Here is a 25,038-nt window from a genome sequence, read left to right on the forward strand (position 1 = left end):
GATTAGTTGGGATTTGTGAAGGGAAAGGATTCACCAAATCCCCCAAAAGCCCCAGACCCATTGGAGCTTAAAACCTCCTGAACACTAAGCAGACGATAAGAGAAGAGAACTACGGAGATAACAAACAGATCAGTCAATGTATGGTAACTATTGACGTATAAATGTATTGCGTAGTCTCTTCAACAAATCGGTTTTTGATTGCACTGACTAGAGCATGCACTTCTATAATAACAATTGAGTTGACCCAAAAAAATCATACATATTTTCTTTAGCCCAAACTGCTCTTTCTCATTACAGTTTAGTCATGTAGAGATGAACTTGACACAGTATTTTTCTAGTTCCAAGCAGTGGTGACGTTGCGCCAGTTTCAACGTGCACAATGCATTCTTATTCGAGATGTGGTCAGCGAAAAAGTTCTCGCACGCAATCTTCAACCTCTCGAGACCGAATCGGCAGGCTGCCGCGAGCATGTCTTCAACGGCAAGGACTGGGTTATCTATAGAGGGCAGCTTGTCGGTGTAGATGAAGTGGAGAACAGACCTGAAGACTGCTGCCTTCATGTCGTCGACCCGTACGATGTGATGATTGTCCACCTTGGCCGCCGCCGCTTCAACCACTTGGTATAGGACTGGTGATCGAGCCGCGATTACGAGCCCATGAGCACGGATGTCACACTCCTCAACCAGGAACCTCACATCAGACCTTTGCCCACCAAGCAACAACTGCTCAAGGTGCAAACCGATGTAGGGTGGAGGCACAACGACCGTGACTCCGGCACCATCGGAGATGGTGCTAGAACTAGTGCAAGCAGCCTCCTTGGTGACATTGAGATGGCAGTGTATAGTGAGGGAGTCATCATGTGAGGAGTTGGTTGATTTCATGAGGGTGAACTTTGCATGCCTGAAGTATTCTGCCTCGGTAAAAATTTCTTCTACCATTGTTATTGGCGGCAAGGACATGCCACTAGGGTCATCTATCTTGAAGCCAATTGACGTAGTGACATGGGAAGTTTCAAAACTACTCACCACACAGAGATACACAACAAATTCCGAAGAATTGGATGGGTATAACCACCGTACACATAGCTGCCAATTGTAGCCGCCAACCTGAAAAATGCCAGAACAAATGGTATTTTTGCCAACAGCAAGCAGGCTCCTCTGAACGGCCCTAAAGTAGGGGATCGTAAACTTGTGTGAGCCGTGGACTACCACCTGACCTCCATCATTTCGCTTTCTTTTGTGGGACTGGAGATTGCTGGAGCTTGCCTTTGGAGCCATATCGATCATGTCTACTTTGTCGGTGACCTCGAGTAGGAAAGAGAAGCAACTATTCTTGATTTCGTTATACTCCTCGGTTGCCTTCAGGTCACTATAAACATTTGGATGGGACGCTATGTACTCGATGCATAAATCCTCGAGCTGCCGACAACTGTACCTACCGTGCACCACCATCAGTGTAGGTATGACAGACTTATCATCCATGCCCTCAGCTAGTACCTTCTCGCCCAAGAGCCTTAGCCTTTGTAAGTCATACCTATCGGCGGCTACCAGCAGGTCGCGCACCATGGCCTCGTAGAGCCTTGCCGCGTGCTTATCTTCGCTTGTTAGTATCATGCGGTCGTTGTTTGGTTTGATGGGAAGCTCATCGGTGTAGATGAAGCGGAGCATGGCCCTGAAAGTGGAGGCGCTCATGTCGTCGTCGTCGACCCTGATTATGATACTCTCATTCATGTGCCATCGAAACTCCGCCGCGAAAACCGGCGACCGCACGGCAAGGACAAGCTTATGCGCCCGGATCTTGGTCTGCCCCACGATGAACGTCACGTCTGGCCTCATGGCGTGCTTCACGGAATCTGATTTAGACATCGACGCAAAAAGAAGCATGAGGAGATCTCCGGAGATGGTTGGCGGCGGCACGACCGAGATGAAGCAGCTCCTGGTATTTGGGAGGGTGACGTCCAGCCGGAGGACATGGACGACGCAGAGGATGGTGAGGCGGTCATCTACCACGTACCGCTCCTCTTGGCAATGGAAAAACGGCTTGGGGACCGACAGCTTCCAACTACTCCTTTCACTTGTTGTTGCCGGGAAGGTGTTGGTGTCCGGGCTTCGCCATACCGCGGCAGGCCACCGGTGAAGCGGGTCTTCGATCCTCAAGCTGGCCATGGCGGTGGCGGCGTACTTGCCGCTGACCAGCTCCAGGGAGATGGACGCCAGTCCTTGTTTCCTGAAGCGACAACTGAAGTGCCCAGGTGCATCCTCCGGCCTCGAAGTCGCCGGACCTGACGACGGAGGTGTTTCTGGCGCTCACGCCGGCGAGAGCCTTCCGCTCGCTGTAGCCGACCATATGAAACTGGTGCTTGCCTCGGACTAACGTCGACCTGTGCGTGGACGCCGTCTTGTTCAAAGGCGTGGACGCCATGGCCGGCTCCCGGCTGCTGCTGCTTGCAGATCAATTGCTTGCTTGCTCGGTCGATCACGTACACGGACGAGCCATCGGGCCTTTATATCGATTTCTTCCTTGTTTGTCGTATTGATTTTGATCCCGATCGCCTCTTGTCTGGATCCGATATATGCTAGGACCCAAAAAAATTGGATCCAAGATGAAGTGTATGTTTGATGGCCACTGCTAGGCGCCGGCGCACCGGCCCAACTTTCGGCCGGTCGCCTAGCCGTTGGATTCAGGCAAAAGTAGCCGCACGATTTCCTGTCCTTCCGCACATCATGCCTCCTTCTACAACGAGTCAGCGCGCTCAGCCAGCCGCCCCCGCCCCCGCGGCCTTGCTGCACAAAGCTCGCGCACCCCGCGGCCGCCGCCGTCGCCATGGGTTGCAGGTCGCCACCTCTCTCCGCAGCTCGCCGTTGCCGTTGTCGCACACCCTCCACATCTCGTAGTCGATCCAGCAGCACCCTCCTGCTGCATGCAGCTCCCGTCGATGGCCGGATGCAGCTCGGACATCAAAAACTCATGCCGCCCATCGTAGCGCGGCGTCGCCGTCTCTGCTGGACTCATTGTCGACGTGCATCGTACCTAAAGAAATCTGGTGGTCGGTTAAAGCAAAATCAAAAAACGCTTCCAGCAAAACCAAACTTAGGTTCCAGCAAAAATGACAAGAGCGTTTGAGAACTCTGCAGCCAATGAAGCAAAAATTTATCTCGGTTCCAGCAAAACAATACATCAGTTCCAGCAAAAAAAGAAAACTGTTCAGCAAAAAACAGCCACCCCTCTTGCAGCTCCCCCAGTCGCCGGTTGTAGCTCCAGCGTACACGGTTGCAACTTCCGGCGTTCGAACGGCGTTGGCCGCAACCCTCCTTGCCACTAGATGCAGCTTCCTCCGGCGTGGTGTCGACCTTGCAGCATATCCACCAATTGGTTCCAGCAAAAACGGGCCCGGTTCCAGCAAAAATCCAAATGTTCATTAGAAATCGAATGGGGATGGTAGAAAAAAGAGAAAGGGGTTGTAGCAAAACAAATGGATGGATCCAGCAAAACAAAAACCTGGTTCCAGCACAGATTCGTTGCCCCCGTGGCCAATTGCAGCTTGGCCATGCGACTAACGAACCCTGGTTGCGATGGCCATGGAGAGGGCGCACATCTAGTTCCGGCATACAAGACGACGAGCACTGCACCTCTGCTCGCTGATCGTCGTACGACGCGCACCTCTGCATCTTCGTGTGTGCTCCTCCGTGATCGCCAGCTCGCCACGCACCTATTCCGCGGCCGGCGAGCTGTTTATTTGGAGGTAGGCCATGGGAGAGAGAGTACGCAGGGGAGGAATTGCTGTGGGGGTTGAGGACACATGCGACGGGATGAGAGAAGAAAGGATAAGGCAGAGGAGCTGATGGGTGAGTGGATAAAAAAGCGATGGAGGTCAGTGGATAAGGACGAACGCAGGCCACACGATTTGTTACAAAACTGAACGAACCGCATGTGACCGGCTGAGTGTTCCGCCGGTCAGCCGGCCGCAAACGTTTCCCATGTTTGATGCAGGAACGGCACATATATAGGGCCCAAGGGATGAGTTAGTTAAGATTAGACGGGATCCCCCATCGTTAGCTAGTATCCCCTCACAAAGAAATAACTATACATGTGAGTTTTCCTATTAGTTATCTCAATCTACTCTACTCAGGTTACAACAACACACCCCGTCGACGACAAGGTACCTAGGGCGACTTCGTAAATTTCAAGATAATATGCTGGATCAGTCTTCCATAGATGCTCATAGAGGTAGGGTATGCGTGTGTGCGTTCATAGGGGTGAGTGTATGCGCGTGTATATGAGCGCTTACGTCAATACTATGTTCAGAAAAAAAAACTCTCCTGAACCTATTCTAAAAAAAACTCTCCTGAACCCGCCTTAAAAAAAACTCTCCAATAAATATATCGGTTCATTTTCTTTTCATGTATTCAAGACAATTTTGATTGGCAGTAGAACTATTTGCTAGTGTGTTTTTTTGTTGTAAAACTATTTGTAGAGCTTAGTTCAAAAAATTTCTACATTTGGCCCCGGTCGGTCGTGGTGGACCAAATGTGTCGGCCAGGTTGGGTGCATTGTCAACACATCTAGAAAAAGGGCTGGACGTCGTCCCCTTAGTCTGATCTAAAGGACAAAATTCGGACAAAATTGATGTCCGTGTTGGAGTTGGAGTTGGCTTTAGAGTGTCCGTTTAGCAACTCCAACGCGCGCGTGTCCGTTTGGGTCAAAATAGACACAAAAGTCGGCCCAACACGCTGACCTAAATGGACGCGCGCCCGCTTTTCGTCCGCCGGGTGACCCATCCCTGACTCAAATTTGGGCCTCATTTGAGTCGACGCAGACACGAGGCGGACGTGTGGATGCCCGCCTACTCCTCCCCTGGCCCGCTAGTCGGTGGCACAACTAACCCCATTTTCCCCCTCTTTCCCAAAAAACTCTCGCCCGCTCACGCTCTCTGCCACTCGCCATGGACGACGAGCCGATCCTCGACGCAGCCGGCGTTGCCTCTGAAAGGATCGAGATGGACCTAGAGGGGGGTGAATAGGTACAATTACAAATTTTAATTATTACTTAGCAATTTTAGGCAATAATGCGGAATATGAAAGTGAGCCTAACAATTGCAAGTATGATGCTAAGGGCTAAGCAAGATAAACAAGTAACACAAATAAGTGAGAAAGCAAGCACAATATGATATAAGTAAGTGCTAAGAGACAAGTAACCACAAGTAGAGAGTTAGGGTTAGGAATAAACCACAACTCCGGGAGACGAGGATGTATGCCGATGTTCACTTCCTCAGAGGGAAGCTATGTCACCGTTAGAGAGGTGGATGTTACCACAAAGGCACACCAACGCCACGGAGGCTCACCCTATTCTCCCTTTGAGACAACACCGCGAAGGCATTTCTCAACCACTAGTGGTAGACCTTGGGGTGGTCTCCAAACCCTCACAAACTTTTCTCGGGATAATCACAATGGTCGATTCCTCTCCGAAAGACTCCTACCTCCTAGGAGTCTCCAACCTCCAAGAGTAACAAGAACGATGGGGAAAAGCTCGGGACTTGCTCAAATCACGAATTCCTTTGGTGCAAAGAAGAGGAAGGAGTGGATCTATCACTTGGTCGGACAACTTCTCTCAAATGCTCTCAAATCCCTTAGGGATCTAAGATTTGGTGTGGAAGAGTGAGAGAGAGTGAAATGTGCTCTAGGGTTTGCTCAAGGTGAATGGTCAACCCTCTCCCATGGGGGAAGAGAGCTATATATAGTGTAAGTGCAAATGTGGATGTTGTAGTGCAAGTGACCGGGCAGACCGGACATCCGGGCTCGAGGCCGGACATCTGGCCTGGCAAGGCACTTGAAGAATAGAGCAGAAGCAGAGGTAAAAACAGAGGGGCCAGACATCCGGGACCAAGCCCGGACATCCGGCAGGTGGCCGGACATCCGGCGAGTTCACGGAACGGTTACAAAACCTTATTTAAATTAACCACGGGTAGTAGTGGCCGGACATCCGGGATAGAGCCCGGACATCCGCATGGCAGTAGGGCCCGGACATCCGGCGAAGACCCGGACATCCGGCGTGAACACCAGAACCCTACTGGACATATAGTGGCATGAAGCCGGATATCCGGCGTGCGGGCCGGACATCCGGCAAGCAGCCCAGACATCCGGCAACCCAGAGGCAGAAACACAAGCCAAGAAGAATTTGATAGGTCAAAAGAATTTTAGGAAGGAGTTTTGTGGCAAGAGCAAGTCTTTTACTAACCCTACCGATCCCCTCTTAATAGTGCGGGATCCTATACTCAAGAAAACAAATATGTAATCATTTTGGTACTTCTTCCTTGAGTAAAATCAACTCCGTATGCTCATGATCCACGCACTTTTGATGAACCGGGGACTAACACCTGAGATTCACTTGACGAACATAGTTAGTCTCCTGCATGTATATTGTCATCAACATCAAAACATGATGTGAGGGCATGATTGCACTTTTAGCCTCCCTCGCCTCTGGCCTCACCTCCATCGCCCCCGCCAAAGGCAAGCCCCGCGCTGCCGTCCACCACCGGCAAGACGGCGGCAGCACCCAAGAAGAAGTAGTTGACGGCCGAGCAGCGGGCGGTGTAGTCGACCAAGAGGAAGACCAGAGGCACGCGAAGGACCGCATGCTCGAAGCCGTGGCTGCCGCTGCCCTGGCCACCGCCGCACAGAAAGAGGAAAACAATGGCAGAGTTGCCGCAGCAATGAGGCGGGCCCTGATCATCCTAAGTTAAAACTAGGCCAGCACGGACTCGTCAGCGCCGTCGTGGCCGCGGCCAGTACGGGCTCGTCGGCCTTTCCTTGTGTGGCACTATCGGAGCCGCCGCGCACGTCTGCCACGTCGCCGATTCCTGACTTCCATCCCTATTTGCAGGCCTCCCTTTCACCGGGGAATGCTCGCCAGAGGTGAGCGTAGTGACACCGTCCACGCCCACGGCCATGCCCATCGACCTCAACACCGCACCTGTGGCCGGTGGATCATCCTCCGGGGGCCAGTGGAAACGCCCACGGGACATCCTAGCCGACATGCATCCCGAGGCCCGCAACCTGTTCGGCAGAATGCCGGCCTCCGCGGACAATGAGACGGCGAACCGTTTCATCATCGAGAACATCATCTTCAAAGGTAGTGCCACTGCCGCTGCCTTCGCAGGCGGTGCGGGCGGGCTCCTTTCGATCCCGACGAGACCCAAAGCCCCCTTCATGACTGACACCTTTGATCATGGTGGCATGGACGACCAGTTCATGCAATACCAAGTTGGCATGGGCAACACCTTCCCTCTCGACCATAAATTCCTGGAGGACTACAGCCTTGAGGAAGAAGATGAGATGGACAGCGACGGGGAGCCGTTGTTCGAAGACAAGCTCTCTGCCCAAGTCGGCGCAAACAAGAAGCACGAGAGCAAGCGGACGAAGGCATACACGTAGCCGGAGGACAAGCTCCTTTGTGAGTGTTGGAGGGACATTGGACAAGACCCCAAGGTTGGCGCCGAGCAAAAGGCATCTACCTTTTGGCTATATGTTCATCGCAAAAATGAACGCAACAAGTTCACGCCGTACCAAATGGAGAGCAAGCGCGGGTGGGTGTCCCTCTCGCAGTGATGGAGGGTGATACAACAAGAGTGCAACAAGTTTTGTGCCACCCTTTAGAGCATCGAGGCACATCCCGTGAGCGGCCTCGGCATCAAAGATATGGTATTGATGTCTACTACACAGCCTTCTTCTTGTAGACGTTGTTGGGCCTCCAAGTGCAGAGGTTTGTAGGACAGTAGAAAATTTCCCTCAAGTGGATGACCTAAGGTTTATCAATCTGTGGGAGGCGTAAGATGAAGATGGTCTCTCTCAAACAACCCTGCAACCAAATAACAAAGAGTCTCTTGTGTCCCCAACACACCCAATACAATGGTAAATTGTATAGGTGCACTAGTTCGGCGAAGAGATGATGATACAAGCGCAATATGGATAGTAGATATAGGTTTTTGTAATCTGAAAATATAAAAACAGCAAGGTAGCAAGTGGTAAAAGTGAGCGTAAACGGTATTGCAATGCTTCGAAACAAGGCCTAGGGTCCATACTTTCACTAGTGCAAGTTCTCTCAACAATAATAACATAATTGGATCATATAACTATCCCTCACCATGCAACAAAGAGTCACTCCAAAGTCACTAATAGCGGAGAACAAATGATGAGATTATGGTAGGGTACAAAACCACCTCAAAGTTATTCTTTCGGATCGATCTATTCAAGAGTTCGTAGTAAAATAACACGAAGCTATTCTTTCCGTTCAATCTATCATAGAGTTCGTACTAGAATAACAACTTAAGACACAAATCAACCAAAACCCTAATGTCACCTAGATACTCCAATGTCACCTCAAGTATCCGTGCGTATGATTATACGATATGCATCACACAATCTCAGATTCATCTATTCAAACCAACACAAAGTACTTCAAAGAGTGCCCCAAAGTTTCTACCGGAGAGTCAAGACGAAAACGTGTGCCAACCCCTATGCATAGATTCATGGGCGGAACCCGCAAGTTGATCACCAAAACATACATCAAGTGGATCAATAGAATACCCCATTGTCACCACGGGTATCGCACGCAAGACATACATCAAGTGTTCTCAAATCGTTAAAGACTCAATCCGATAAGATAAGTTAAAAGGGAAAACTCAATCCATTACAAGAGTAGATAGGGAGCAACATCATAAGATCCAACTATAATAGCAAGGCTCGCGATACATCAAGATCGTACCACCTCAAGAACACGAGAGAGAGAGAGAGAGAGAGAGAGAGAGAGAGAGATCAAACACATAGCTACTGGTACATACCCTCAGCCCCGAGGGTGAACTACTCCTTCCTCGTCATGGAGAGCGCCGGGATGATGAAGATGGCCACCGGTGAGGGTCCCCCCCCCCTCCGGCAGGGTGCCGGAACAGGGTCCCGGGTTTTTGGTGGCTACAGAGGCTTGCAGCGGCGGAACTCCCGATCTATTCTGCTCCCCGAAGTTTTTAGGGTATATGGATATATATATGGCGAAAGAAGTCGGTCAGGGGAGCCACGAGGGGCCCACGAGGGTGGAGGGCGCGCCTGGAGGGGGGGGTAGGCGCGCCCCCCTGCCTTGTGCCCTCCTCGTTGATTCCCTGACGTGTACTCCAAGTCCCCTGGATTGCTTCCGTTCCGAAAATAACTCTCCCGAAGGTTTCATTCCGTTTGGACTCCGTTTGATATTCCTTTTCTGCGAAACACTGAAACAAGGAAAAAATAGAAACTGGCACTGGGCTCTGGGTTAATAGGTTAGTCCCAAAAATAATATAGAAGTGCTTAGTAAAGCCCATTAAACATCCAAAAGAGATACTATAATAGCATGGAACAATCAAAAACTATAGATACGTTGGAGACGTATCAGGTATACGTGTGTCCCTCCTCGTTTCCTTTGTGCTTGCATGTCCATTTGCCAATATACTTCCATCTCCATTTGCCCACATATGTGCATGATATTCATTTGTAGGCATTCCAAACTTTGGAGGCATTCAAGGCGCAAAATGAAGGCAAGTCCTTCAACCTCACCCATTGTTGGATGGTCATCAATGGTGAGGAGAAATTCAAGGTGCAATATGCCGCCGCCAAGGGGCGTGGGGGGGAGGAAGCTATTGAGGAGCAAGGGGAGGGCGAGAAGCCACGACCACGGGGGAAGACCAACTCCAAGAAGGAGGACAAGTGCGATGCGACGTCGATTGCCTTGCCACTTTGGAGGACATGATCACCAAGATGGACACCAAGGGAGGAGAAGCACCAGCAAGACAAGGAAGAGCAAATGAACGCCTTCATGGAGATCCAAAGGAGGAGGATTTGAACTTGATGCAGAGAAGCAAGCGAAGATGATTGAGATGGAGGCCGAGAAGCAAGCAAAGATTCTCGAGATTGAGGCCGCCAATCCCAAGACCAAGGCAAAAGAAGTGGCGCTTGTTAGCATGATGGCGGGGGTGGAGATCATGTAGGTGGACTTGAGCACGGTGTCACCAAGGAAGATGCCTTGGTTCGAGAAGATGCAGACCGACATGCACAAGTTTAATGACGAGTGATCTATGGCGGAGCGCCATCCTTTTTTGTATGTCGGCAAGTGTGCCGGCATGACCACGGTCAAGATAGCATGGTTGAACTCCCGCCCCTGTTTGTGTGCTGGCATGTGTGTCGGCCGCTGACAAGTGAACCAACATGAACTATGGTGGTTTTTTTAGAGACTGGCATGTATGTCAGTCACTGGCATGGCGCCAACATGAACTCTAGGCGATGACATGGTCACTGCCATAATCTTTAGCCGCGGGCCTTTTAAAATTTATGTGTGGACATAAGATGAGTTTGCGTGTTGGCCTACCCAAACGCAAAAGATGGCGGACGACGAACAGGCGGCCGACCCAAACGGACAGAAAGCGAATAAAACACACGTCCATTTGGGTCGGCACGATTGGACTTTCCTTTATAGCGTGTTTGTTTGGGGGATTTGGATGTGAGGAATGGGAGTTTAAGGCCCATGGGAATTAACTCCCTTTGATTATTGGCTCGGGGACAAGGGAATTAAGAGGGGAAGGGGAAGAGGAATTAGGAGGACCAACTTCCGTAAAACTCTTCCTTGGGGGACCCTGGTAATTCAGCGTGGGATTGGGAGTTGACACAAAAAAACTCAAGCTGTTCCTCACGTCTTACTACGGAAGGGGAAAAGGCGTGAAAATCCTAGCGATAGCACCATAAAATCCTAGCTAATGACCCCTATTTAGCAGCGCTGCCAATCTTCCTCCAAACAAATCGGCGGCCGCTAACTTCTCCCCAATCTCCAGAGATGGCAGCAAGCACAAAGAAGAGCTGAGGTAGCCCGTTCTTCCCCTTTCCATCTTGATTTCAGGAAATTTTGCTGCCAATCCAACCTTGTTACGTACACATCTAGCTGTATCCCATCTGGTTTTGCTAACAAAGTTGGATTTGTTTCTTTTCCCTTCACAAACTGATGCAGATATATTCTTCTCTCCATTTTTCCCCTGATTCACAGGTCACAGATTTGTTCCATCACTTCTGTTCCCCTTTGCAGTTCACGAGCAAGAGTCACAAAAAGGCCAGAGGTGCGGATTACTACTTTGATTTAGTATTTCATTTGTTCCCTTGTTTGATTCATAAAAATACTGTACATCGGTCTCTATCTTGATTAGTTCGTCATGTCCTTTTTAGAAGCATACATGGGACATCGATGTGAATAATTACTGGATGATTTCTCTTGTACTTGTATAAATTTATTTGCTAGTCTACGGCTGTAGTTTGTTGGTCATCGCTGGCTTGCCGTTGTGGCTGATACTTGTACATGTAAAGAACCAAGATTGTTCATGACTCCACCTGACATATACATGAAAAATGGCTCTAACTTGCCGCTGTGGCTGCATGTAGAGAACAATATGTATATGTCATATAGCACTTGTATTTGTGTACCTTTAAGCTTTATGCTTCCTGTACTTTCTAAGTTCAGTTTTACATACAAAATTAAGTGTCAAATGTACACACAAACAAGTCTTCATAGCTGCTACAGATTTGATGACTTCCAAGTTCTAACTTTCAGTCATACAGACATTGCAGATTTGCCATGATATACTGACAATATTGCTTTATACGTGGGGGATATATATTATATAAAAGTAGGAAGTACATTGTTGTCAAATTCCATTCCTGGGTATCAAGCGTCGCTTGTTCGGCTAAGTCACTTCATCTTGTAACAAATGTTAAACAAGCAACTAGCTTGCATGTGCCTAATTTGTTTCTTAGTTTACTTGTACAAAAATTCCTTGGTACCCAAGAATGGAACCCTAAACAAGATTTAATTTCCTGGCCAGGTAGAACCTGTCGAAGGAAAGACGGCTGGCACCCTCGGATCATACGATGCTTTTGTGCAGTTCCACTAAAATCGAGCTGAGCATCCCTGATGGCAAAGATATTGAAGAAGTGTGATTACAATAATAGTACTGGCACTAGTTCATGAGACATAAACTCATCACAAGTAGAAGCCGGTAGAAGTAGAGAAAGATCGACATGGAGATGGAGCTACGTGGGGAGCTGCGCAGTGGAGCAAGCCGGCTCCAAAAGGAAGATGAACTACCTGGGATGTCGAGCTGTAGCTAGAAGGGCGGTTGGGACGCGGCATCGGCCCATACCGCAGTGACCCACGATTGGGACGCATCGATTGTGGATTTTCTCCCTCGCCGATGTCAACCGCGTCTACGCAGAACATTGTTCCCTTCCCCCACCTGCGGGATTAGGCCGGATATGTGACCAGCGGTGTGGCCGCCGTCGTTCTATGCTTGTGAAGATAGCTACCCAAGCAAGCAGGCTTGTAGCTTAGGCTCCTGCTAGTGTATATATAGTGGTTTTCTTTTTCTCTCCATATCAACCATTTTATATTGCGTACGTGTCATTGAATAGTGAAATGATGGTTGCTTCTTTCGACTAACTTACTGTGTGATTTGACTGCTCCTTTAGTGGCCCCTACACGTACTCCCCCTACGTGTATGCAACAGTCACACGTACACATGGACGCAAAAACGCGCACGACGCCCTAATGCATGCATGTCCGAGCACAGGACGGAACACACACGGTCACGCTCAAGTGCTCAACCTACACTACATGCACACACATACTCAGCCAGGGTGAGCTAGTGACCGTATAAACACCGGAAAATGTATATATTGAGCGCAATGAGCGTATTATGAAGTCCACTGACCGTATTTTTACAAATATACAGTGACAGACAGTGTATTTATCTCGTTTGAAATTAAGCCATATTAACCGAAGAGGAGGCAGTATGGACTAGCATTACTTTGTTGTGTCCCGTCAACTTGCCGAACGAGGAGAAGCTTGCGCTCGGTGGCTCGCAGGACAAGGAGAAACTTTTGACTAATGCAAGCTCTCCCTCGCTCAGGCGGTGGACGTGCAATAGTTAATTCGTTGTCAGATTGCCAGAGGCCTATTAGTACTATTATTGTTCGACTTCCCGAAGAGGCGAACAACCAAGCGCAAAGTTTACTAGTACTAGTACTACTACTATAGTCTATAGGGGTATGTACTATAGTAGTACTAGGAACCGGATGGAGGAGCGTCTGCACTCTTATTATATTTTTAAAATGTGATAAAGCAATCTTAAACACATTTGGTTCTCTTCGAGGGTTCTCGCATGTGATAATGGAAGTTGATTGCATGGAACACTCGCCACAAATCTCGCTTAATTCTGGCTCATATCTTGTTACAAATAGGAGTGCTCGGTAATATTTCCTCTTTTTTTATTCAGCATGTAAACATGTCAGTAAACCTTGCGGCACATCTTTGTGCGAACCGTGCTTGCTACACTTTGAATGTGGCCGAGAGCTGGCTTGATGAAACACCTCGCTTCCTACTTCTTTTTTTGCGGCGTACGTCGCTTCCTAGTGACCAGTATCTTGGCTGATCGTCCTAAGAATGCTTATAGATGAATAAAGCTCTCTCATTTATCCGCAAAAAAGATTAAGCCATATTAACCGGAAAGGAGGGAGTATGGACTAGCACTACTTTTTGGTGTGTCCCGTCAACTCGCAGAACGAGGAGAAGCTTGCAGGACAAGGTGAAGCTCGCTTACGCCTTTTGACTAATGCAACCTACCGTCGCCCAGGCGGTGTACATGCATCAGTTCATTCGGTGTCAGATTGCCAGAGGCATACACTGTAGTACCGAACATGCGGAGTACCATCATTGTTCGATTTCACGAAGAGGCGAAGAGCCAAGCGCAAGGTTTAGTAGTACAAGTAGTACTACTACTAGAACCTCATGGTGGAGCGTATGTACTCTCATTTTTTTTAGTCTCTGATAAAGTACACATTTATTCCAGAGAAGGGCGGAAAACAGCAGCCCAACATGTAATGATGATATCGATCAACCATGCTCGAGTATATCTTGGCCTCCATGCGAGCCCGTTTGTGTGTTCTCGCTCCTCATCTCTCTCAAGGAACGGCGGGTTGGCCATTTTGCCGTCAATTAAGATCGGTTTGCTCACACTCCGGTCCCACATGTCAGTGATATGCCAAGAGGAGGTGCGTTGACCGACTGGCCATACGCGTACTTGGTTTTGCACCTTCATACTACTCCTCCCTCCATCACAGTTTACAGGGCGCGTTTCATTATGATGCATTTCTCTTAATGCATTTCCACCACCAGAGAGACTTTAGACGCGTTTGGTTTAATGCTCAATTAATTAGGGCGTGGTAACCGCAATCAAGTCCACAATTTCTCTCGATGTACTACAGAGTGGAGTAAGTGCATGCATGTGTGTACCCGGGGTGGAAGCACTGCATGCATGTGTGTACGCATTATTTCCTCTATTAATAGATGCCGTGCTATAACTACCAATGCTATTTTTCAGGCCGATCGCTAGTCGCCTTGGTCCCAGCGATTTTTTTCTTTCTCTGAAGCGTGCTCTATAAACAATGACAGATGGAGTAGTATGAGCGGATTCAAAGAAGAGCGTATTGATGGTTGCTTCTTCCAAGCAATTTACAGTGGGATAGGTGGGGCTTATGATTTGACTGCTCATTACTCACTATTAATGCGGCGCAACGACCAGGCTGAGTCTCCCATGCGGCTGTGCACTACCCCCTCGGTTCTTAAATATACTCCGGAGTATTTGCCTTTCTAGAGATTTTAAAGAGTGACTACTCAAATATTTGTCTTTTTAGAGATTCAAATGGACTACTACATACGGATGTATATAGACATATTTTAGAGTGTAGATTCACTCATTTTGCTCTGTATGTAGTCACTTGTTGAGATCTCTAGAAAGACAAATATTTAGGAACGGAGGGAGTACATATACGAAGCAAAATGAGTAAATTTGCACTCTAAAATATGCCCATTTGAAATTTGTAAAAAGACAAATATTTAGGAACGAAGGATTATAATTTTGTGCATTGCACATGGACCCGTATGCCGAAGAGGCTTCTGGCAATGCTATCAAGCTTCCAGCATTTGTTTACATAATTGACGTACTATACAAATAATTTTCCAGCGACATGAAATTGTACAATGGTGTGAGCTTTCAGTTTTTGTTTCTTGTGTCTTGCCATCGATGCTCTTTCGGAAACAATAAAAAACTAACTTCCTTGCTAATGCATCTCAATTATTAGCAGATCAGAGCTAATATTTATATCACAACTGAAGGCAAAGTTGTGAGAAGGTGTTAAATTAAAATTGATCCATGCTTTCATTGGCAGCAACGTCCCCCAGCTCTGTCTAAATCAACAAGGCATGTTGGAAAAAAAGTAGCTGTCTGGAGCATGCAACATTCCGATCATTTTATGCAGTTCCACTAAAATAGAGTTGAGCGTCCCTGTTCCAAAGATATTAAGTCTGATTACAATAATAGAGGACTGCTAATGAAACAATAAAACACACAAATAGAAGCCGGTCACCTTTGCAGTCTCTATTAAGACTAACTAGTTGGAGAAGATTAGGCTTGGAGTTGGATGAGGAGGATAGAGCAAAACCAATCTCCCTTTGTGAAGTCGCACTGAAATGTAGAGATGTTGCCCGTGTGACATTTTAGTACAACTGCACAAAACACTCTTAAGAAAAAAATGATTTGTGCAGTTCATCAAAAGGTCGCAATAGCAACGAGGTGAAATGGATAGCCCTGCTTGCAAAAAAGAGGTAGAAAGGAAACAATTACTGGCCAATAATAGTTGATGACACATGCGACGACAAAAAAGAAGCATATTCCTTGTCCTAAGGGAAGATAACAACACGGTTGTGTTTGTCTAAAAGGTGTGAGGACGAGATTGCAATATGGAAAGTACGCCGGACGAGCTATGTTTTGATGTAACTAGGTGAGCGGCGGCGTGCGGAATCTGCCCATACTGCGGCAGCGAGCAGGTGGCGTAGGCCCTACCGCGCTGGATCTTGGTCAGAGAGAACGGCCTGTACCGCAGACCGGGACGTGCTGCCTCGGCGCCGTCGAATGGAGAAACGATGCACATCCTCCCTTTCCGCCGGCGGACGGGATGCGGCCGGATCAGTGACCAACGGTGAGAGAGAGAGGCCACCGTAGCCTTGTGTGAGATACTCTGAAGAGAGACAAACCAGGCAGGCAGGCTCCATTGTATATAGTGGAGCGGACTACCTTTTTCTCCATAAAAATCATTTTATATTCTGTGTACATGCCATTGAGCGATATAACTTTATTTAAAAATAATGCGCCAACACATCAAGTCAAAGTTTGTTTCATGCACGCGTGGTACACGACCTCCGTAGGTAAACAACCGCTACACGCGTTCAAATTAGAACGTGGGCTGCCATTTCGTATAGAAATGAGCTCCACCGTGTACCCGCACGGGTGTGGCTGGGCACGAAGCGTGAGTACGTGCATGGTGCACCTATTCTCTTCTTGTATACGTACACCATCTACGTGGGGTTGTGTGAGAGAGATACAAACATAGAGAGATATAGTGTGTGGATTCATGAGAGTTTTTTTGGGGGGTCAACCAAAAATGTAACATATGCAATGTATGTGAAATAGAGTCCTGGATATATCATATATATAGAGGGGGCGATCCACGAGAAGAGAGCGGAGGTATCATCGTCTTGAGGTGTCCATAGAATCGAAGAGAGGTATGATGTGTGTGCGTGTGTGTGCGCGTGCGATCGATAAAGAATGCCATTGAATTTGTGTGTGCCCACGTCAAAGATATAGAGTGGCTGGCCTACTAGAACGTGAGAGGGGACAGGTGCAGTTTGTCTCTGTGGCATGGATACCTACCTATAGCGCTCGACTATCGGTGTGTGGTGGGGGGAGGCCTAATTAACTATAGAGGTACAATTGCTGGTATATGTGCGGAGGAGGAGAGAGGCCTACCTCATGTATTAAGGGAGATCGATCGGCATCCATGCATATGTGTAGGAGAGGAATAAGGTTGGGAGAGAGACAGAGCTAGAGTGTTGGAGGGGGTGGTAGTGGAGTTGCTTCTAACAAATGGTGGGATAGGCTTGCTAGACAAACGGAGGGCACACCTGCAATATCAATAAGAGAGGGGATGGCTGCCTGTCTGTGCACGTGCTTGTGAGAGACGGGTCAGGAGCATGCACGAATGATGAGGGGGACGATATGGCTGTGGTAAGTAGACGTAACTACATATGAAGATCAATTGTCCTTTATCAGACAAAGGAGAGACATAACTTGTGAGGTACGTCGATCAATGGGGGGAATAGTTAAAGTCGACCTAGGTATATGTTGGGAGATCGATCGGTATACATGCATGTGTGCGTTAGAAGCAAATGAGGCACGGGGAGAAGGATAGAGAGAGAGGGAGGCATCTAGGAGGTGGTGCGAGAGTCATACTATATCGAGGGGGAAGGAGTGTGCGAGTACGAGATCGATGAAAAGAGTGGTGGGAGTGAGGCATGGATGGTGATAAGAGAAGAGGGGAAGCTTGTGCTTGTGCTAGGCACACCTGGCTAGAGAGGCATATCGATCGATGTGTGACTTTTGCAGCTCAGGTCTAAATACTTGTCATAATGTAGGGGGCGGGGCACTATACTATGTGTGATAAACACGGTGCACGTATGGAACATGATTTAGATTATGAATATATAGTTAGTACATCAAATGTACTATTATTTGGAATCAACATCAAGTGTATTCAAAAAATAGAATTCGAGTTCATGTAGTACTCATAGTTCATATCTATCTCTATAGTAATCATGTGGTGTGTTATTAAGGTAATACATGAATGATGGTTAAAGTTGGCAACAATCATGATTGTAGATTCTTATTGAAATAGAGAAACGAATTCAAATTCAGTTTGAATTGCAGTGGTAGTATAGACATTTGGAATGCACTAAAATTTTGGTATGAGTAGGTTACATGCATTATAGAGCAAGCGAAAAAAATTAATTGGACATAACATGGATTCATACTCCCTCCTTCCATCTATATAGGGCGTAATGCGTTTTTAAGACCGCCTTTGACTATTGACAAGATTAATAGTACATGACATGCACAATGTGAAAAATATATCATTGAAAGAACCTTTCACAGACGAATTTAACGGTGTGCTTTGTGTAAGTTGCATGTCATATATTATTGCTTTAATATTTGGTCAAAGTTAGCATCAAAAAACGCATTAGGCCCTATATAGATGGAAGGAGGGAGTAGCTTTGAATAGCATTTTTATAGTAAAATGATGCAAGACTCTCTCTTTGTGTGGTGTGAATAGTTTTAATTTTTTTGTTTTCTTTTTGTTTGAGGGAAGTGTGAATTGATTTGGTACGTACAAGTACAATATTACACGTTAGGCTTGTCCCTAAAATTCAACCCGCGCCTTGTTATATCCTTAAAATTCAGATATCGTGCTTCCAAAACTGGCGCCTTCACAACCCGCGCCTTGCTATCTCGAAATTACAACGCACGCGAAAACTCCCTCCAGCTGCCAATTCCCAACACGCGAAATCCCCCTTCTAACCCTGAGCCGAAAGGGCCGCTATTTCAAATCGGTGGGGGTACTTTTGTAACACACCCTACATTTTGGACAAGCGCGTCCCTAAGTCATGGTTCACCCCCTCCCATCGTCTCCTTTTTGCCATTCGAAATCCCAGGCCGCCATAACCTCTCCGCTCTAGCCGCGAAACCCCACCCTCCTCTGTCCGCCACCTCACCGCTGCCCAGCCGAAGCCTCTTCCCCGACGACGTCGTCCACCGCAACAGCTAGACGTCCCTCATCCACCTCCATGGATGAGGATCCGTCGTCCCGCCAGTTCAGCCACCCCGCCCTCCACATCCAAGGAGCTGCTCCAATGATCGCCTCATCTATCGAGGCTGCTCCATCCCCACAACACCGCCTTAACCTGCTCCACCAGAACCGCAGCATCCTCACCGAATGCTCGGATGAAGCCGAGGCCTACTCAGCGCCACCAAAGAGGTTACACACTCATCGCATCGCACCTTCTCCTTAACTCGACCTCCCTGCACCGACGGTGCTCCATCCCGCACCCCCATGGAGCGGCTACCTTGAAGCCGACGCCGCAGGCGACATCTCCACGGCGGCTCTCCCCCAGTGCGAGGCCCCTTTGGCGGCGGCGTCCATACCAGCCGGATCTGTTGCTGCTGCTCTGGCTCTCGCTCGATCGCTCGCTCGCCCAGCTGCTCCTGCTCCAGCTCTCGCTCGATCATGCTGCTGCTCTCCCCCTCGCTCGTGCTGCTGCTCTGCTCCGATTTAGCTACACTTCAGTCGACTGAATCCACTTTGGGGTCAGTCGATTTTCAGGGGGTGGGGGGCTCGCCGGAGTTAAGGAAGAACCACCTGCAGCGGGGACGGGGGCTCGCCGGAGAGGTACCCCACTATCTATCTTAGGGTTCAGGGTGGGGGCGGGGGGCTTAGAGAGCTGGCCGGGGCGGCGGCGGACCGGCGGTGAGGAGTTGTTTAGGGCGGCGAGGCATATCGAGGGGGAAGGAGTGTCCGAGTATGAGATCGATGAAAAGAGTGGTGGGAGTGAGGCATGGACGGTGATAAGAGGAGATGGGAAGCTTGTGTTTGTGCTAGTCACACCTGGCTAGAGAGGCATATCGATCGATGTGTGACGTAAAGAAGGAGCTGGGGGGCCTACACACACCATGGGTGAACGACCTAAAGTGAAAAGACAAATTTGTGCGATGGAGCTAGAGAATGCTGAGGGAGGGTGAGAGGGATGCGGGCGTGTGCATGCACGAGAGAAAGTTAGCGCTAGCTACAAAGATAAGAGGATTGTGTGGGTGTAAAAGATGAATAGAGATCATACTTCATTATAAAAAGCGAATTCGGATATTTGAAGAATTTATCATAGTGTTTTAAACCGACGCATGTGTGAATATATATAACGGTGATACACATGGTATCGTTATGAACATGTTATACTACATATAATATATTTTATCTCTACCCTTATAAAAAACGGAGTTGTTGATGATGGTGTGCCTGTCATCCTGCAATATAGGCCGTCCGATTTATATCTGACGGATAGGGTAGAAACTATGGAAATTTTGGAAAAAGATACCCACACCCCTCTCCATATTTGCAAATTAGGCCTCCCCTTGATCATGTTGATGTTCTGTGGAACGCATGGGCATCTTGCTAGTACTACGTATAATATATAGAAAATTGATCATAATTTGGGCTAATGTGTGGCTTTTGCAGCTCAGGTCTAAATACTTGTCATAATGTAGGGGGCGGGGCAGTATACTATGTGTGATAAACACGGTGTACGTATGGAACATGGTTTAGATTATGAATATATAGTTAGTACATCAAATGTACTATTATTTGGAATCAACATCAAGTGTATTTAAAAAATAGAATTCGAGTTCATGTAGTACACATAGTTCATATCTATCTCTATAGTAATCATGTGGTGTGTTATTAAGGTAATACACGAATGATGGTTGAAGTTGGCAACAATCATGATTGTAGATTCTTATTGAAATAGAGAAACAAATTCAAATTCAGTTCGAATTGCAGCGGTAGTATAGACATTTGGAATGCACTAAAATGTTGGTATGTGTAGGTTACATGCATTATACAGCAAGCGAAAAACTTTAATTGGACATAACATGGATTCATACTCCCTCCTTCCATCTATATAGGGCGTAATGTGTTTTTTAAGACCGCCTTTGACTATTGACAAGATTAATAGTACATGTTATGCACAATGTGAAAACTATATCATTGAAAGAACCTTTCACAGACGAATTTAACGGTGTGCTCTGTGTAAGTTGCATGTCATATATTATTGCTCTAATATTTGGTCAAAGTTAGCATCGAAAAACGAATTAGGCCCTATATAGATGGAAGGAGGGAGTAGCTTTGAATAGCATTTGTATAGTAAAACGGGGCAAGACTCTCTCTTTGTGTGGTGTGAATAGTTTTTTTTTTGTTTTCTTTTTGGTTGAGGGAAGTGCGAATTGATTTGGTACTTACAAGTACAATATTACACGTTAGGCTTGTCCCTAAAATTCAACCCGCGCCTTGTTATATCCCGAAAATTCAGATATCGTGCTCCCAAAACTGGCGCCTTCACAACCCGCGCCTTGCTATCCCAAAATTACAACGCGCGCGAAAACTCCCTCCAGCTGCCAAATCCCGACACGCGAAATCCCCCTTCTAACCCTGAGCCGAAAGGGCCTCTAGTTCAAATCGGTGGGGGGTACTTTTGTAACACACCCTACATTTTGGACAAGCGCGTCCCTAAGTCATGGTTCACCCCCTCCCATCGCCTCCTTTTTTTGCCATTCGAAATCCCAGGCCGCCATAACCTCTCCGCTCCAGCCGCGAAACCCCACCCTCCTCCGTCCGCCACCTCACCGCTGCCCAGCCGGAGCCTCTTCTCCGACGACGTCGTCCACCGCAACAGCTCGACGTCCCTCGTCCACCTCCCCGGATGAGGATCCGTCGTCCATCTCGTCGTCCCGCCGGTTCAGCCGCCCCGTCCTCCACCTCCAAGGAGCTGCCCCGACGATCGCCTCGTCTATCGCGGCTGCTCCATCCCCACAGCGCCACCTTAACCTTCTCCACGGGAACCGCAGCATCCTCACCGACTCCTCGGACGAAGCCGAGGCCTACTCGGCGCCACCAAAGTGGTTGTACACTCATCGCATCGCACCTTCTCCTTAACTCGACCTCCCGGCGCCGACGGTGCTCCATCCCGCACCCCCATGGAGCGGCTACCTTGAAGCCGGCGCCGCGGGTGACATCTCCACGGCGGCTCTCCCCCCGTGTGAGGCCCCTTCGGAGGCGGCGTCCATACCAGCCGGATCTGCTGCTGCTGCTCCGGCTCTCGCTCACTCGCTCACGCTGTTGCTACTGCTAAGCTCTCACTCGATCGCCCAACTGCTGCTGCTCCGGCTCTTGCTCGCTCGCTCGCGTTGCTGCTGCTGCTCTCCCCCTCGCTCATGTTGCTGCTCTGCTCCGATTCAGCTACACTTCAGTCGACTGAATCGACTTTTGAGTCAATCGATTTTCAGGGGGTGGGGTCCTCGCCAGAGTTAAGGAAGAACCGCCCACAGCGGGGACGGGGCCTCGCCGGAGAGGTACCCCACTATCTATCTTAGCGTTCAGGGTGGGGGTGGGGGGCCTAGAGGGCTGGCCGGGGCGGCGGCGGACCGGCGGTGGGGAGTTGTTTCGGGGAGGCGAGGCGGCGCTGGGGCCGGTGGTGGCTGGCGGCTCAGGGGGTCCAGGTTAAAGATGAACTGCAGGCCCTCCCTAAACTACATGTCAAGTACCTCTAGAACTAGAACATAAGGCATATTGGGCTATTAAAGAGCTCAATTATGATTTCAAACTTGCTGGTGAGAAGAGGTTATTTGACATTAGCTCACTTGATGAAGGGAGAACCCAAGCTTATGAGAATGCCAAGTTATTTAAAGAAAAAGCTAAAAGATGGCATGACAAAAGAATACAAAAGTGCGAGTTTAATGTAGGCGATTATGTATTGCTATACAACTCTCGTTTAAGATTTTTTGCAGGAAAACTTCTCTCTAAATGGGAAGGCCCTTACGTTATCGAGGAGGTCTATTGTTCCGGTGCCATAAAACTCAACAACTTCGAAGGCACAAATCCGAAGGTGGTAAACGGTCAAAGAATCAAACATTGTATCTCAGGTAATCCTATAAATGTTGAAACCAATATTATTGAAACCGTAACCCCGGAGGAATACGTAAGGGACACTTTCCGGAACGTTTCAGACTCCGAAAAGGAATAGGTATGTGGTAAGGTAAGTAAACCGACTCCAAAACAATTTTTATGGCAATATTTCTCCATTTTGGAACATTTAGAAAAATAGAAAAATAAGAAGCAGTCCGGGAAGGACACGAGGGTGGAGGGCGCGCCCTATCCCCCTGGGCGCGCCCTCCTACCTCGTGGGCACCTCGTGCGCTCTCCGGACTCCGTTTTCTTGCACGATACGTATTTTGGTCGGTAAAAATTCATTATATAACCTCCCGAAGGTTTTGACCCCTGTATCACGCAAATATCCTCTGTTCTTGTTTCGAGTTGCTTCCTGTCAGGATCGTTAAGGCCAGGCATCATGTCGTCCCCCTCCTCCAACAATGGTGACAACGATGCTTGGCTAATGAAGATAGAGCTGAAGAGGGAAGAACGCATGGAGATCAACAAGGATGAAGGGATCAAGAAGGCCACGGAGGATCAAGCTCCGGCAGCAGAAGACATCCTTCAACTTGATCAAAATCTTCTTACCCCAACTGAGATCGAGGCTTTCAAGATGATTGAGTTAGCTTGTATACAGAACAAGTATCTCACACGTGAAAATATTTTGTTGAAGGAGCATATCATTGCACTCAAGGGCATTATCAGTAAGTTGGAGGACCTCTTACGCTCGATGTGCGACTATCCATCATCACCTCCGCCTTCTTCACCAAAGAAGGAGACATAATCGCATGGGTATGGGCACTCCCCTTGGCAACTGCCAAGCTTGGGGGAGATGCCCCGGTATCGTATCACCATCTCACTCCTATCTTTGCCATTTTTCTTAGTTCGATCCTATTAGTAGCATCTTGATCTAGTAGAATAAAGTTTTTGGTATGATCTAGATTTGAGTTTTGCTTTATGATCTCTCTATGTAATCGAGTCCGTGAGCTATATAATAAAGATTAGTGTTGAGTCAAGGGCATGATTATTTTGCCATGATCTTGAGTGGATAAAAGAAAAGATAAAAGAATAAAAAGAAACAAAGAGATCATATTGATCTTATTGAGAGTAATGACTTCACATAGAAAGAGTATGATGATTAAAAGTTGTTGAGAGTTGGCAAACATAGCTTTGGTCATTGTTGCAATTAATAGGAAGTAATAAAGAAAGAGAGGTTTCACATATAAATATACTATCTTGGACATTTTTTATGGTTGGGAGCACTCATTAAAATATGATATGCTAAAGAGTTGATGTTGGACAAGGAAGACAATGTAATGGGTTATGTTTTCTCATATCTGAGATAAAGTATATTGTCATAGATCATCCAACATGTTGAGCTTGCCTTTCCCCCTCATGCTAGCCAAATTCTTTGCACCAAGTAGAGATACTACTTGTGCTTCCAAAAATCCTTAAACCAGTTTTGCCATGAGAGTCCACCATATCTACCTATGGATTTAGTAAGATCCTTCAAGTAAGTTGTCATCGGTGCAAGCAAGAAAAATTGATCTCTAAATATGTATTATTGATTGGTGTCGAGGAAATAAGCTTTATACGATCTTGTGATGTGGAATAAATAAAAGCGACATACTGCATAATAAAGGTTCATATCACAAGGGGCAATATAAAGTGACGTTCTTTCGCATTAAGATTTTGTGCATCCAACCCTGAAAGCGCATGGCAACCTCTCCTTCCCTCTGTGAAGGGCCTATCTTTTATTATTATCTTCTACCTTATGCAAGAGTGATGGTGATCTTCACCTTTCCTTTTTACATTTTATCCTTTGGCAAGCACAGGGTGTTGGAAAGATCCTGATACATATATCTAATTGGATATGGGTTAGCATGAATTATTATTGTTGACATTACCCTTGAGGTAAAAGGTTGGGAGGCGAAACTATAAGCCCCTATCTTTCTCTGTGTCCGATTAAAACTCCGTAACCATAAGTATTGCGTGAGTGTTAGCAATTGTGAAAGACTAAATGATAGTTGAGTATGTGGATTTGCTGAAAAGCTCTGACATAGACTCTTTCTGATGTTATGATAAATTGCAATTGCTTCAATGACTGAGATTATAGTCTGTTGGTTCTCAATAAAGTTTCTGATTCATACTTGGCATTGAGAATAGATTATTACTTGAGCATAAGAAATCATATGACTATATCCATCTATGTTGCTGTTATGAGAATAATCATGATGCTCTCATCTCCGTATTTTATTTTATCGACACCTCTATCTCTAAACATGTGGACATATTTATCGATTTCGGCTTTCGCTTGAGGACAAGCGAGGTCTAAGCTTGG

The 25,038-nt window shown here is 47.5% G+C and overlaps 1 protein-coding gene and 1 long non-coding RNA gene across 3 annotated transcripts; one reads left to right on the top strand and one right to left on the bottom strand.

The window, feature by feature from the left end:
* Positions 1–242: 242 nt before the first annotated feature.
* LOC109757311 (BTB/POZ and MATH domain-containing protein 2) lies at positions 243–3,831 on the bottom strand. 2 transcript variants are annotated; one of them, XM_020316132.4, is made up of 2 exons: positions 3,223–3,831; positions 243–3,030 (listed from the first exon to the last, which is right to left on the bottom strand). In XM_020316132.4, the coding sequence occupies exon 2, from the start codon at positions 2,163–2,165 to the stop codon at positions 303–305; it is 1,863 nt and encodes a 620-aa protein (XP_020171721.1). In that variant the 5' UTR covers positions 2,166–3,030; positions 3,223–3,831; the 3' UTR covers positions 243–302. The 2 variants fall into 2 exon arrangements, with proteins under 2 accessions (XP_020171721.1, XP_040259309.1); XM_040403375.3 differs by having other exon boundaries at positions 243–3,040; positions 3,223–3,826.
* A 6,738-nt stretch (positions 3,832–10,569) lies between these two features.
* Positions 10,570–12,485, top strand: LOC141020915 (uncharacterized). The gene is made up of 3 exons (XR_012180907.1): positions 10,570–10,873; positions 11,053–11,122; positions 11,882–12,485. It is a non-coding gene; the product is annotated as an uncharacterized lncRNA (long non-coding RNA).
* The last annotated feature ends 12,553 nt before the right edge of the window (positions 12,486–25,038 follow it).

This window comes from Aegilops tauschii, chromosome 3, assembly GCF_002575655.3.
Source record: "Aegilops tauschii subsp. strangulata cultivar AL8/78 chromosome 3, Aet v6.0, whole genome shotgun sequence".
Lineage (NCBI taxonomy): Eukaryota > Viridiplantae > Streptophyta > Magnoliopsida > Poales > Poaceae > Aegilops > Aegilops tauschii.